General features: G+C 51.7%; 5 protein-coding genes across 5 annotated transcripts; 3 read left to right on the forward strand and 2 right to left on the reverse strand.

Moving 5' to 3' along the window:
- Positions 1-218: 218 nt before the first annotated feature.
- Positions 219-3219, forward strand: BDW74DRAFT_97670 (uncharacterized protein). The gene is made up of 4 exons (XM_073734213.1): positions 219-311; positions 385-1398; positions 1445-2034; positions 2081-3219. The coding sequence occupies exons 2-4, from the start codon at positions 394-396 to the stop codon at positions 3000-3002; spliced, it is 2517 nt and encodes an 838-aa protein (XP_073586880.1). The 5' UTR covers positions 219-311; positions 385-393; the 3' UTR covers positions 3003-3219.
- An 853-nt stretch (positions 3220-4072) lies between these two features.
- BDW74DRAFT_174849 (uncharacterized protein) lies at positions 4073-4860 on the reverse strand (the record flags this gene model as incomplete). Its single annotated transcript, XM_073728149.1, has 3 exons — positions 4073-4171; positions 4236-4300; positions 4371-4860. The coding sequence occupies 3 exons, from the start codon at positions 4858-4860 to the stop codon at positions 4073-4075; spliced, it is 654 nt and encodes a 217-aa protein (XP_073586881.1).
- Positions 4861-5294: 434 nt separating this feature from the next.
- Positions 5295-6991, forward strand: BDW74DRAFT_146941 (3-ketoacyl-coA thiolase peroxisomal A precursor). The gene is made up of 3 exons (XM_073723449.1): positions 5295-5536; positions 5598-6042; positions 6094-6991. The coding sequence occupies exons 1-3, from the start codon at positions 5527-5529 to the stop codon at positions 6890-6892; spliced, it is 1254 nt and encodes a 417-aa protein (XP_073586882.1). The 5' UTR covers positions 5295-5526; the 3' UTR covers positions 6893-6991.
- Positions 6953-8052, reverse strand: BDW74DRAFT_97687 (RraA family protein). Its single transcript, XM_073734214.1, has 3 exons — positions 7837-8052; positions 7691-7766; positions 6953-7617 (listed from the first exon to the last, which is right to left on the reverse strand). The coding sequence occupies exons 1-3, from the start codon at positions 8011-8013 to the stop codon at positions 7013-7015; spliced, it is 858 nt and encodes a 285-aa protein (XP_073586883.1). The 5' UTR covers positions 8014-8052; the 3' UTR covers positions 6953-7012.
- A 1798-nt stretch (positions 8053-9850) lies between these two features.
- Positions 9851-12106, forward strand: BDW74DRAFT_146946 (hexadecenal dehydrogenase). The gene is made up of 5 exons (XM_073723450.1): positions 9851-10052; positions 10107-10337; positions 10385-11184; positions 11232-11591; positions 11805-12106. Exons 1-5 carry the CDS (start codon positions 9907-9909, stop codon positions 11852-11854), a joined length of 1587 nt encoding a protein of 528 aa, XP_073586884.1. The 5' UTR covers positions 9851-9906; the 3' UTR covers positions 11855-12106.
- Positions 12107-12362: the final 256 nt, after the last annotated feature.

A 12362-nucleotide genomic window follows, 5' to 3' on the forward strand; every position in this document is an offset into this window, starting at 1 on the left:
ATCGCCTCTTGACCTTGGTTGTTGTCCTGCGACTGCTTCAAATTCCCTGGTTGCCCGCGACGTCGAACGGAACCGGAACGCTCTGGCCTGCGGTAACCCTCTACTTACTGATTGACTCTGCCGCTCTGCATTCCTCTTGCTTTTTGGGTTTTGTCAATGTCTTTTGTTGCATTGGAGCTGTGCGTCTTGCGCTGCTTTTCTTGATTTTGAGTTGAGGCGAGTTGAGTTGGTTTGTGCTGCGCTGTGGTCTTTGTTGCTTTGCTTTGTCTTTGCTTCCTTTTTATTTCGGCTCGCTCAGGTACTGGTTCATTGTATGTGTATCTACCCGTTCCCGTCCAAACCATCTATGTACCTTGGACTCGATGCTGACGTTTGATTGCATAGAGACACGATATGGCTTCTACACAGACGCCCGCTATTTTCGAAGATGTGCCCCGTTCTCCTACCAAACCGTCCGTCCTTCGAGCGCTCCTCGGCCATCGACGAAATCAATCCGCCGACGATGCCGCCCGCTCAATGCCCTACATGAGCGGTTCCTCCAACACTTCCTCGCCTATTGACCAACAATACCCGCCGATGAACCAACAACCTTTCGGTGAAATCGTCCCCAATGATGCGCTAGACGCTATGTTCTACCCCGGCTCCCCGGACAAAAGCGGCAAAGGCTTACACAAGAAGACGAAGAGCGCCGTCTCCCTCAAGTCTCTCAAGAACTATATTGAGCGCAAGCCAGAAAAGACATCTGACGACGCGAACGGCAAGCCGAAGAAAGCGAAGTCAACCAATAGTTTCTCGGCTATTTTGAAGCGGTCGCAGCATGGACGGAAGAGCGATGAGGTGAAAGACGGCCGCGATAAAGAGAATCGAAGCCCTTCAGACCCTGCAGATAATCTACCTTCGCCGATCTGGGCCCAGTACGCGACACCGACTTCGTCATTCCGCGACGAGCCCTCCCAGGCGCATAGTGACAGGCGGCGAACCTTGCAGGAGGAGGTCTCACTTTACACCCCGAACCGCTACAGTCCCGGCCAGCAACGAAACTTCTATGACCACCACCAACCATCCCTCTCGAGCCGGACTAATGCCAATCCGAAACCTCGCCCCAAGTCAGACTTCTTTGTGGGTGGCTCCAAGATGAAGGACATTTTTGGGGGGTTCTCTGCGAGCAAGCAGTCTCTTGTTGACCAATCAGAGCCCGTCCCGAAAATGGAGCGCGGACGGCCTAGAGGCCTCTCGTCTCCTGATGCTCGTCCAGAGCTAGAGCCGAGACAAGCAAGTCCCAAAAAGGCGTCGCGCGTGCAGGAAGTTATATCGGCCTTCAATGCGAAGGAGCGCGAGGCGGGACTGCAGAAGCGGCTTAACTCGAAGGATCTGGAGAGCGAGTTTGAGAAGCTACTTGTTGGTAGACTTACCCCAGCTGGATGGCGCAAGCTAACCGAGACAGGATGCGAGGAACATTCCTCACAACATGAGAGACAAGATGAGGTCTTTAGATACAAACATCAAAGCTGATTTTATCCAGAAGGACAAGCTTGAGAGTACAACACCTCACAGTGCCGTTAGTACCTACGCAACCGATAGTACAGGCCGCCGAGGCCGTGGCAAAGAGAAGAAGGAGCAGAGCGACAGCTACGATGGGAAAGGGTCAAGGTCGCGGTCGAGAAGCCGCGGTTTCAACTTTAGCAGGGGCAACTCATCATCACCTACCAAGAAAAGGCAGGAGAGCGGAAGCTCTCACCGACGACCCAAATCTATTGACCTTGGTGCTCCTGGACTATCCAAGATCCTAACTCCGAACGCATCTTCCACATCGCTCGCAGTCACGGCACAGCGTGATACAGCTACTGATCCGTCGGACTTTGTGCACTACCTAAAGGAGATTCAGAAGCCTGAGATTATTGAAGTTGGCAAGATCCACAAGCTTCGTATTCTTCTCCGCAATGAGACTGTCAGCTGGGTTGATAGCTTCATTGCCGAAGGGGGCATGGATGAAATAGTGCAGCTGGTCTATCGCATCATGAAGGTTGAGTGGAGGTACGTCTACTTTGGCTACTGTGAGAACAACGCTGACACATAATAGGGAGGAGCACGAAGATAATCTTCTTCATGAGACACTGCTGTGTCTCAAGGCTCTCTGCACCACGTCCGTTGCGCTGCAGCGGCTAACTGACATTGAGGGCGAGCTCTTCCCAGCCTTATTGAGCATGCTATTTGACAAGGAAAAGAAAGGCCCTAGCGAGTTCACCACCCGCGGTATTATCACCAACCTCATCTTCACCCAGCTCTCAACAGCTGTATCCGCCGAAGATGCAGCAGCCCGCACTACCCGAATTCTCTCATACCTACGGGATCCCCCTGAGGAGGTCCAACCCCTCTCATTCATCGCCAACATCTACCAATCTCGACCCTACCGGGTCTGGTGCAAAGAAATATCAAACGTCACTAAAGAAGTCTTCTGGATTTTCCTACACCACCTCAACGTTATCCCTGTTGTTCATTCTGACCAGAGCTCCGGAACATACCGCGAGCGTCACTTTCCCGCTCCTCGTCCCCCTGTCCCTGCGGCACCCTACGTCGGCGGCGTGGAATGGGACGCAACAAACTACCTCGCGTCCCATATTGACCTGGTCAACGGTCTCATTGCATCTTTGCCAACAGTGGAAGAGCGCAACAACCTCCGCAACGAGCTCCGCGCCTCTGGATTCGAAAAGGTCATGGGCGGTACGCTCAGAACATGCAAGGAGAAATTCTACTCCTCTGTCCATGATGTTTTACGGACTTGGGTCTCTGCTGCTGTAGAGGATGGCTGGCCACATCTTGCTGTCAGAGAAGGTCCGCCGAGGGAAACTGTCTCGCCGATGAGGTCGCCCGTCAAGAGCCCAGCCAAGAAGGGTGCGCTGAATGATTTGCCGCCAAAGCTGGACCTGAAGATCGATATTCCGGTCGGCAGCGGTGGTAGAAATCAGAAGCAGCATGTGGATCCAATTGGGGACTGGCTGTGAGTTGTTTTGTTTAAGGATTTTTCTGACTGAGTACGGAAGCGATGCTATACTACGCTATTACTACGGCTTAGATTTGACTCGACTCGGCTCGACTTGGCTCGCATCATATTGTGCATTGTGCATCTATCTATCCGACATCCATCTTCATCTTAACCGGCGTTCAGCATCATCAACACCATCATCCGTCGTGCGCCATTATTGATCATCATCTGTCCTTCTTTGACCACTTACCCGCTCAGGCTGTCTGTCTCGTTGGGTACAGCTTAGCTCTACTTATATTACTCTCATCTCGGAGAACGGCGTTGGCATCTTGGCGTTTTATTTCCACATAATTGGGTTGCATTCATCTTCCTACCGATCAGTCGGTTGTCTTCTCTTCTCTTCCTTCCTTCTTTCCGTTGCCATGCTGAAACGATATGAATCTACGACATGATTAACGGGCCTCTTTACTTATCTCTCTCACGCACTCTCGTTTGACTTGACATTTGAACCCTTGATTTTGAGCAAGCAAAGCATGCACTGACAACCCAGCACAGAAGAGAACAGATAGCATATCGCGACATAGCATAGTACAGTACAGACTCAGGCAATGCAATGCAGATATTATGATTAAGTTGTTTGACGGAGCGGTGCCTGAAGGGTGAATTGTGGGACGTCAGATTGAACATTGGACGGTTAGCTAGCATTCAGTAAATTGCTCGAAGGGGTGTTTGTGTGAATACAATCAATGAGTTGAATCTCTTCCTGGACTTCGGTTTGGCCCTTTGCAAATGTATACTTGATTTACGAGGGGGGCTTTATCATAGCACCCTACTGTACGAGGAAGACACCGGCATGGCTGGGTAAGGATACGCTTTTGAAAAAGCTATAGCTTGATCTCACTTGTCTATAATGTCATCTTATGTGTCGCCGAAAAGGAGATCTGGTACTTGTACATTATGCACAATATATACAGTGTCGTATTGGATATTTGGGCCATGCTATCTATCATGAAACAAAATGCACGATAGCCACGGACACGGCTCGTTGGGTAATTAGATATGCGTTAATCGATGTATGGTATCATCAGGCTACTCAGGCTTAGCCGACTCCTCGGGCCGCCGCATTGAAGTCGGAGACGGGGGAGCAGAGAATGCACCCTTGAGCGTTCCAAAGATGTATGTACGCAGCTGCAGATTCAGCGTTAGCCATGCCACCAACCACTGGACGTGAAAGCAAGAGAGGACAACATACCTCCTCAATGGGCTTCCCACCCCTCTCATCCCACTGCATAAACAACAGCGCGTAAATCACAACGACTATTCATGACTCCATTAGCATACCCAACCAAACCACATTCCTCCTTCCGAGGTTCACGAGAAAACATACACCCGATAGCCCCCCACTGCACCAAAATCGTCGCCTTCGTCCACTTCGGCCTCTCATACTTGAGCGCCGCGCGCCGGCGGTACTTGCGCTCGAGCCGGAACTGGTGTTTCGGCGAGAGCTTCGACATGTCGGGTGGCCATTGGCGCTTTGGTGGCCAGCGGCTGTAATCTTTTACGGGGAGGCCGGTGTTGGGGTCGATGTAGGTGTGGGTTTCTGGGTCGGGAAAAGGGCTGCTCTGCGTTTCTGGGTCTGGTGCTGGTGTGATTGAGGGTTGCGTGGAGGAGAGGCGGAAGGGGGATTTTGGGGGCGCGTTTGCGAGGAGAAGGGTTTGGGAGAAGGGTCGGTGTTGTATGGGGGTTTGGGTGGTGTTGGGGTTCTGTAGATGCGTTAGTTTCTTGTTCTGGATGGAAATGTAGGGTTCCGGGTGGACGGGACTGGACGTACAGATGGTGCGCGAAGGCAGGGTTGGAGTCTGCTGGTGAGAGTGCATGATGGAATTGGTCGCGCTGGCAAGGCAGCGGAGAAAAGAGATTGTGGTAATCTGCGCATTGCGAGGCTGTGTGGGTTATTTGTGCAAGGGCTAGTATGGTCGGAGATCTTGAAGCTTTTCGGAGGCCGTTGTGATGGCCGAATATTGGCTAGCCCAAACACAGTTAGCGTGGATCAAGTGTGTGTCTAGCTGTCTTAGGACTAGCCTGGAATCTATTCTTCAGATCTCCGGAGTTCGGACTACTTTATTCTTATTCTTATTGACAAGGCTCGTGACGATAAGCTACGGCATTCTAGAAGCCAGATAAAGTTGTCCGTACTATTATGCATGCTTAGAAGTAGTATAAAGAGACAGCAAAATATTCGACAGCGACCAGTGTCAGCCGGCGTAAGAGCTTCATCATCATCACATGAATCTCTCCCGCCGGCTGGAATCTCGTGACTTGCAGTCAGGAACAACAATGATCCCATAGACCTCGGCATTTTCACAGGATGGCTACATAATCACTGGGGAAAGCCCAGGGACCACAGGACTCGGCTGCTTCTTATTTCGGTTATAAAAGGAGGTTCCCTGAGATTTGCATCTGATCTTATTTCACAATACCCCTCGAGTCCTTGCGGTTGCCGGTATATTTGCATATTCATTTTCTAAACACTTGACGTCATCATGTCTGGTGGTAAGCATCTATTCCTCTGCGCAGTACGAAGTAACTGGCATACAGCGCTGACTTTCCCCAGCACAGCAGCGTCTAATCCAAGTGGCATCCCACATCGGCCCCAAGAAAGGAGTTGCTGTTATCTCCGAGAAGAACCCCGACGATGTCGTCGTAACATGTGCGCTCCGCAGCGCTCTCACCAAAGGCGGCAAGGGTGGCTTCAAGGACACCGCCGCCGCTGATATCCTGGCCGGTGTCTTCAAGGGCGTGATCGACCGCAGCGGGATTGACCCCAACCTGGTTGAGGATATCTCAGTCGGAACCGTCCTTGCGCCTGGCGGCGGAGCCACGGAGTTCCGTGCTGCAGCTCTCGTTGCCGGCTTCCCCGAGTCTACGGCCGTCAAGGGCTTGAACCGCCAGTGCTCTTCTGGTCTGCAGGCGATTGTGGATATTGCCAACGCTATCAAGACTGGCATGATTGAAGTGGGTATTGGTGCTGGTGTGGAGAGCATGAGTTCGCAATACGGGTGAGTTGCAAATATACGGGCTATAGCGAAGCGAAACGCTGACTTGCACAGTCCCGGTGCCGTCACTGAATTCTCCGAGCTCCTCGAGAATCACGAAGAAGCCGCAAACTGCAAGGTCCCCATGGGCGTTCTTTCCGAACAAATGGCCAAGGACCGCAAGATCTCCCGCTCTGCACAAGACGCCTTCGCGGCCAAGTCATACCAGAAAGCCGTGAAGGCTCAAAAAGCAGGCCTCTTCAACGAGGAGATTCTGCCCCTCGACGTCAAGTGGACGGACCCTAAAACCAACGAGGAGAAGACCATCACTGTCAAGGCCGACGACGGTATCCGTGACGGCATCACCGCAGAGTCCCTCGGTAAGATCCGCCCGGCCTTTGCGAAGGACGGCTCTATCCACGCCGGTAACGCCTCTCAAATCTCCGATGGTGCCGCTGCCGTGCTCCTCATGAAGCGCTCGACCGCTGAGCGTCTTGGTCAGAAGATCATCGGCAAGTTCGTCTCCGCCAGCGTCGTCGGCGTCAAGCCGCTGCTTATGGGTATTGGTCCATGGAAGGCTATCCCTGTTGCGCTGGAGAAGGCGGGTATCACCAAGAACGATGTCGACATCTATGAGATCAACGAGGCCTTTGCCTCGCAATGTGTGTGGTGTATCAATGAGCTCGGCCTGCCTGAGGAGAAGATTAACCCTAAGGGTGGCGCTATTGCTTTTGGCCACCCGCTTGGCTGCACAGGAGCGCGCCAGATTAGCACCCTGTTCACAGAGCTAAAGCGCACGGATAAGAAGGTGGGTGTCACCAGTATGTGCGTCGGCACTGGTATGGGTATGGCTGCAGTCTGGGTTAGGGAGTAAATGAGCTGGCATCATTAGATTTATCTTCCTTATCTTATCTTGCAGCGATAGTTTTGTATATTGATCTGGGTCGAATGTATTGTATCCCGAAATAAACCTACAACCCGACATAGGGCTATTCTATCCCCTAAACTTCTTAAAAGCCTCGAAAACACTCATACCCCCCTCAACAGCCTCCTTAACCCTATCATCGGCCTCCACAATCCCCGGCATAATCTCCAGCACCTGATCCAGTAAATCCTTCGGAATAACAACAACCCCCTCCAACGGATCACAGAAGACAATATCCCCGGGTTCAACACTCACACCCCCAACATCAATCCTCACATTCCTGAGACCAGGCTTCGCTTCCGCCCCCGTGCCAACCGTCGACGTCCCCTTCGCCCAAACCGGCAAGCTTGCGCCCTGAATCTCAGAGAGATCGCGGATCCGCCCGTCAACGACAACTCCCTTTACGCCCAGCGCCTTCATCCGCACGGCCATTATCCCGCCAATCACGGCGCAGTGTTGGCCTGGTGGCTGGGAGATCAGCACGATTGTGTTGGGCTCGGTGTTGTCGACCCAGTGGGTGCCCGCTGGGAAAATGTGGTTCTCATTTGGGGTGCTGGTGTACTCTGTCAGGAGGGATGAGGCGGAGGAGGACTTGGGGATGAACTGGATTGTTGAGGCGGGGGCGATGAGTTTGGGGGTCGTGGTGTTGCGGCCGAGGGTTGGGGAGAAGGGGGCTGTTTGCGCATGTTAGGGTTAGTTACCGGCTACGATATGGTGGACTGGGATAGACTGCAGGTGGGTACAGACTGAGATCAGCTATATATCCAGCTCGCGGGGGAGATCCATCGGCTGGTTTCTGGATTTTGAGGAGGGCGTCTGAGACCTAGTAGCATCGTGGAATAATTAGCTTGTGATCTGCTCCGCTTTGTATGGTAAAATGAGAGCAGTCATACATCGCAAGCAGAATAAATTTGGAGGGCATTCAGCTTCTTCTGAATGGAGGTCGACATGGCGCGGAGGGACGGTGCGGGGAAACGCGGGGAAGACTGGAGGGGAGCTTTGAGATAACGAGGGGTAAAAGCTGGACGGGGATGGCAAATGGCTTTAGGGAGAAGCCAGAACTGTCCCATTAGCAACGCAGTTCGGGGCAGGCGAATGGAGCGTTTGCAGGAGGTAAGATGTTGTGGTGAACTTATGCTTACCTATGCGTAAGCTGCAGAATAGCCGAGGATCGGACGGTTGGAACTTGGACTGCCTGCTCGGTGGATTTCGGTGGATTGCATGTTGAGTGGCTTGCCATTATTGATCCTACGTTACTACGGAGTATAAGCACACGGTCGCTTTTTGTTCTGCACACTGGGTCTCTAGACCTTTATAGCCCAATATATATGATTACATAGCCTAGTATGAGACAAATACCAATGTGGGTATATGCAACTGCAACAATATATCGCCAGGCATACTATCGCAACTCAGACCCTAAACCTCGAATGCCAGCAATCTCATGGTCCAATAGGTTTATACCAAACCACTTCGCAAGAGCCTCCACCCTATCGTCCTCGTTCTCAAGCTTCTGCACAACTTCTGACTTCCCACCCACACGCTTCTTCACCTCTTTCCCAGCCATGACGTACAAGCCTTTGATATCGCTTTCGTCTTCGTTAAGAATATGCCGAACGCAGACAACTTTTTGCGTAAACCAGCTGCTTGGCCGCTGGCTGGTGTTGAAATTCATCATCGCAAAGTCCTGAGGCAGGGACTCGATCTCGGAAAATGCATACATGGGAATGTAGTCCTTATCCGGCCCAAAGCGGACTTTGTATATCCAGAACTCTTGGCTTTGGTCGACTGCTTCGGGGAGTGGCTCTTTGTTCAAATTCACATCCAATGTTGGGTTGATTTTCCCACCAGAGTTTCTTAGCAGGGCCAAGGGCACTGTTGGTCCATTATTCCCAAATCCCACATCGACCTATGATAAAGTCAGTTAGATGTTCTCCGTTGGTGGCATAGCAACGCATTGAACGTCCATACCATGTATCTCCAGACACCAAAAGCAACAATAATGACCATATGTCCCCTGCGCATGTATCAGCAACGGGAATTCCATGAGCGGTACGCTGGAGGGCCATACAAAGAACCATATCGAACTTCCGGGCCGGCATTCGCTGGGTCAGCCGCAGCACTCGATACCCTCCCTGCTGCGGGATATGCCTGGTAGCCCAGTGACCGGAGAACAACGTAGAGCAGGTTCGTGTTTTCCATGCAATACCCATCGAGGCGACGAACGACCAGCTTCTCGAACACCGCTGATGGGTGAGTAGATATACTGTGGTGTTGAGAATAGTGGATAGCTGTGTTTCCCCATGGTATTGAAGTCAGGTGTCGGCGTTGAAGCTCTTCTAGAGCTTTAAGAGGGTCTTCTTGAATTGCGAGCTGAAGCTCTTGCAGTCGAAGGCGGCCTGTTTCAGGGGCAGACTTTGCGTATCCGATGCGCTCCAGGTACGCTTCTAGCTGGGTTGGGCTGTAGGTCGTTGTCATTTTGTCGATTTGAGGGGGAGTAGTCTATACAAGATTTGTGAAAACGAGAAATCTGGGCAAATGTATGGGGCGCCAATGCCATGGCCGTTGAAATTGCGGGGCGCTGTGCATGATCCTACAGCTTCCTGCATATCTACTCCATAGTCAGCACTGTGCTTTGGCTGTATGGCTGTAGTGTCTCAGGATCTGCTCCTTATTACATTCATCTATTGTCAGAATTCAATGGATGTTGTATACTCCCCTGATGGATATCTTCCTTTACAGTCCTGGCAATGCTTGCGAGCGGGCAGCCAATCAGCGAGCTCCGTGCTTAACCGCGGCCCAGGCACTGCGGGCGTGAGGGGACGCCGGCCTTAGCTGCATGTGCCCTCTCCAATAAAATATGCTGCTCACTCCCTGTCCCTCTTTCTCTGTCCAACCCTCGTCGCCAGGGATCAAAAGTCGCTCTTATCGCTCCTGATTGCCTCTTCTTATCAACATCCACCATGGGCGCCATAGACATCCCCGAGCTCAAGTACACTCCGATCGAGGAGATCCAGGAACGGGTGTCGCGCGTGAGAAAGACCTTCCTGGAGCACAAGACTCGAGACGTCGAGTTCAGACTTGTCCAACTTCGAAAGCTCTACTGGGCGTGAGTTTTTTACAGCTTCCGATTGTCTCGAGTCGCGACTGACGCTGGCGGTAGCATCAAGGACCACGAGCAAGAAATCATCGAAGCCCTCCGGATCGACCTTCGCAAGCCGCAATTTGAAACAGAAGTCGGCGAAAACGTTTGGCTGGAGAATGATATTGTCTTTATCACCAAGAATCTGCACAAATGGGTCAAGGATGAGAAGGCCGACGACATCGATCTCACATTCAAATTCATGAACCCTAAGATCCGGAAGGATCCTCTCGGCACAGTTTTGGTTATTGGGTGCGATATACTTCCGAGATTGTATAATTATGCTCTAACTCAAATAGTGCCTTTAACTTCCCCTTCCAGTTGACTCTCGGCCCCGTCCTCGGTGCCATCGCTGCTGGAAACACTGTCGTGATTAAGCCCAGTGAAAATGCGCCAAAGAGCGCTGTTGTTATGCAGCGGATAATTGAGACTGCGCTCGATCCATCATGCTACACCATTATTCAAGGAGCCATTCCTGAAACTCAGGCTCTTCTCGCAGAGCGGTGGGATAAGATCTTCTTCACCGGCGGTGCGAATGTCGGACGCATCATCGCAAAGGCAGCCGCTCCGCACTTGACGCCAGTTGTGCTGGAGCTTGGTGGAATGAACCCCGCCATTATCTCCAAGACCGCCAACCCTAGACTAGTCGCCCGAAGAATGCTTTGGGGCAAGCTTATGAACGCAGGCCAGGTCTGCACTTCCCAGAACTACCTCCTTGTTGATAGGAGTCTCGTACCTGCGGTAGTCGAGGAGTTCAAGAAGGCATACAAGGAGTTCTACCCCAATGGAGCCAAGGCCTCGCCGGATTTCTCTCGGATTGTCAACGAAGCTGCCTTCCGTCGCTTGAAGGGGATGATCGACAACTCCCAGGGTAAGATCCTCATGGGTGGCACCATGGACGAGAAGGACCTCTTCATTGAGCCCACGCTCGTCCAGGTCGAGTCCCCGGATGACTCCATGCTCACGCAAGAGAGCTTTGGCCCTCTGATCCCGATTCTTCCTGTGGATAGCATCGACGAGGCCATCAACATTGCAAACAGCATCCAGAGCACTCCCCTAGGCCTCTACCCCTTCGGCTCAAAAGCCGATACCGAGAAGAGTACGTCCCCCTGAGACCACTATCATTCACCAGACTAACCTGCGTAGTCCTCTCTCAGACTCGCTCCGGCGGTGTTTCCGTCAACGACGCCGCCCTACACATCCCTACCCTCCCCTTCGGCGGTGTCGGCGAGAGCGGCTACGGCGCGTACCGTGGCCGCTCCAGCTTCGACGTCTTTGTGCACCGCCGCCCCATCACAAGCAGCCCTGGCTGGCTCGAGTCTCTTCTGGCGATCCGGTACCCTCCATACGCCGGCAAGCTGGCCAAATTCAAGGCGGCCAGTCTTGTTGCGCCGGACTTCGATCGTTCCGGCCGTAGGGTCCGTCTAGGCTGGATTCGGTGGATCCTTACGCTGGGCGGAGGGTCCGCTAAAGCTGGTACTGGACGGGCTGCTGTTGTTGCCGCTGGTGAGTCTTGATCTCGATATACTTCTCCGCTCTTTCTACTTTCCTTGATCTACTCGACTTGATACCATATACTTTTGTAATACCGGATACATGGTTATATACCCATCACTAGCTAATTTCTAATCTTCTACCATCTTTCTCTCTTATTTTCTCTTACTCTATCCTTCTGGTTTCTCTGTGACTATTGAACACGTACTTACCTCCTCCTTCTAGTGGCCTACGTCATCATGAAGGTTCTCGAACGACGCGCCTCAAAACTTTGATTGAGTTCAGCAATAAGCTAGGATACCAAGTTGGACTTGATTGAATAGTTTATGTACTATCTTCAAAAATTGGTTTCATGGGTCTTTTCATCTCTCAGCTTACCCCCAATGTGTGCCATGACCGGAAGCACTGATTTATTAAGTGCGGTTTTCGATTGTGCTATCCGGATTGTGCTGCCTGTATATATGTCTTCGCAACCATTGTATATTGTCTGCCATGCCTAGTACGAGTAAGAAGCCATTTCCACCGAGCTGTCCATTAAAAAAAAAAAAAAAAAAAAAAAAAAAAAAAAAAAAAAAAAAAAAAAAAAAAAAAAAAAAAAAAAAAAAAAAATCCACAACAGAAGAAAGTATACAATCCAAAATCATCACCTAAAGGACGCTTCGCAGCGGTGGTGTTTCTGCTATAGGGCTCTAGCCCGCTGTTGCGAGGACACAGACCTGAGATTACCCAACCACCAAACTCAAATAAACAAAAACAAAACTGGCCAGGGCAGGATTCGAACCT

The sequence above is a fragment of the Aspergillus multicolor genome (assembly GCF_047715735.1).
Source record: "Aspergillus multicolor strain CBS 133.54 unplaced genomic scaffold BDW74scaffold_4, whole genome shotgun sequence".
Taxonomy (NCBI): domain Eukaryota; kingdom Fungi; phylum Ascomycota; class Eurotiomycetes; order Eurotiales; family Aspergillaceae; genus Aspergillus; species Aspergillus multicolor.

Bases quoted from the DNA above. Each gene is read 5' to 3' on its own strand.
- BDW74DRAFT_97670 (XM_073734213.1), top strand. From the start codon at position 394: ATGGCTTCTACACAGACGCCCGCTATTTTCGAAGATGTGCCCCGTTCT. The intron at 1,399-1,444 runs GTTGGTAGACTT...TAACCGAGACAG, and splicing joins GCGAGTTTGAGAAGCTACTT to GATGCGAGGAACATTCCTCA. The intron at 2,035-2,080 runs GTACGTCTACTT...GACACATAATAG, and splicing joins ATCATGAAGGTTGAGTGGAG to GGAGGAGCACGAAGATAATC.
- BDW74DRAFT_146941 (XM_073723449.1), top strand. The intron at 6,043-6,093 runs GTGAGTTGCAAA...TGACTTGCACAG, and splicing joins AGCATGAGTTCGCAATACGG to TCCCGGTGCCGTCACTGAAT.
- BDW74DRAFT_97687 (XM_073734214.1), bottom strand. From the start codon at position 8,013: ATGGGACAGTTCTGGCTTCTCCCTAAAGCCATTTGCCATCCCCGTCCA. The intron at 7,767-7,836 runs GTATGACTGCTC...CGATGCTACTAG, and splicing joins AAATTTATTCTGCTTGCGAT to GTCTCAGACGCCCTCCTCAA. The intron at 7,618-7,690 runs GTCTGTACCCAC...ATGCGCAAACAG, and splicing joins TGGATATATAGCTGATCTCA to CCCCCTTCTCCCCAACCCTC.
- BDW74DRAFT_146946 (XM_073723450.1), top strand. From the start codon at position 9,907: ATGGGCGCCATAGACATCCCCGAGCTCAAGTACACTCCGATCGAGGAG. The intron at 10,053-10,106 runs GTGAGTTTTTTA...CGCTGGCGGTAG, and splicing joins CTTCGAAAGCTCTACTGGGC to CATCAAGGACCACGAGCAAG. The intron at 10,338-10,384 runs GTGCGATATACT...TAACTCAAATAG, and splicing joins GGCACAGTTTTGGTTATTGG to TGCCTTTAACTTCCCCTTCC.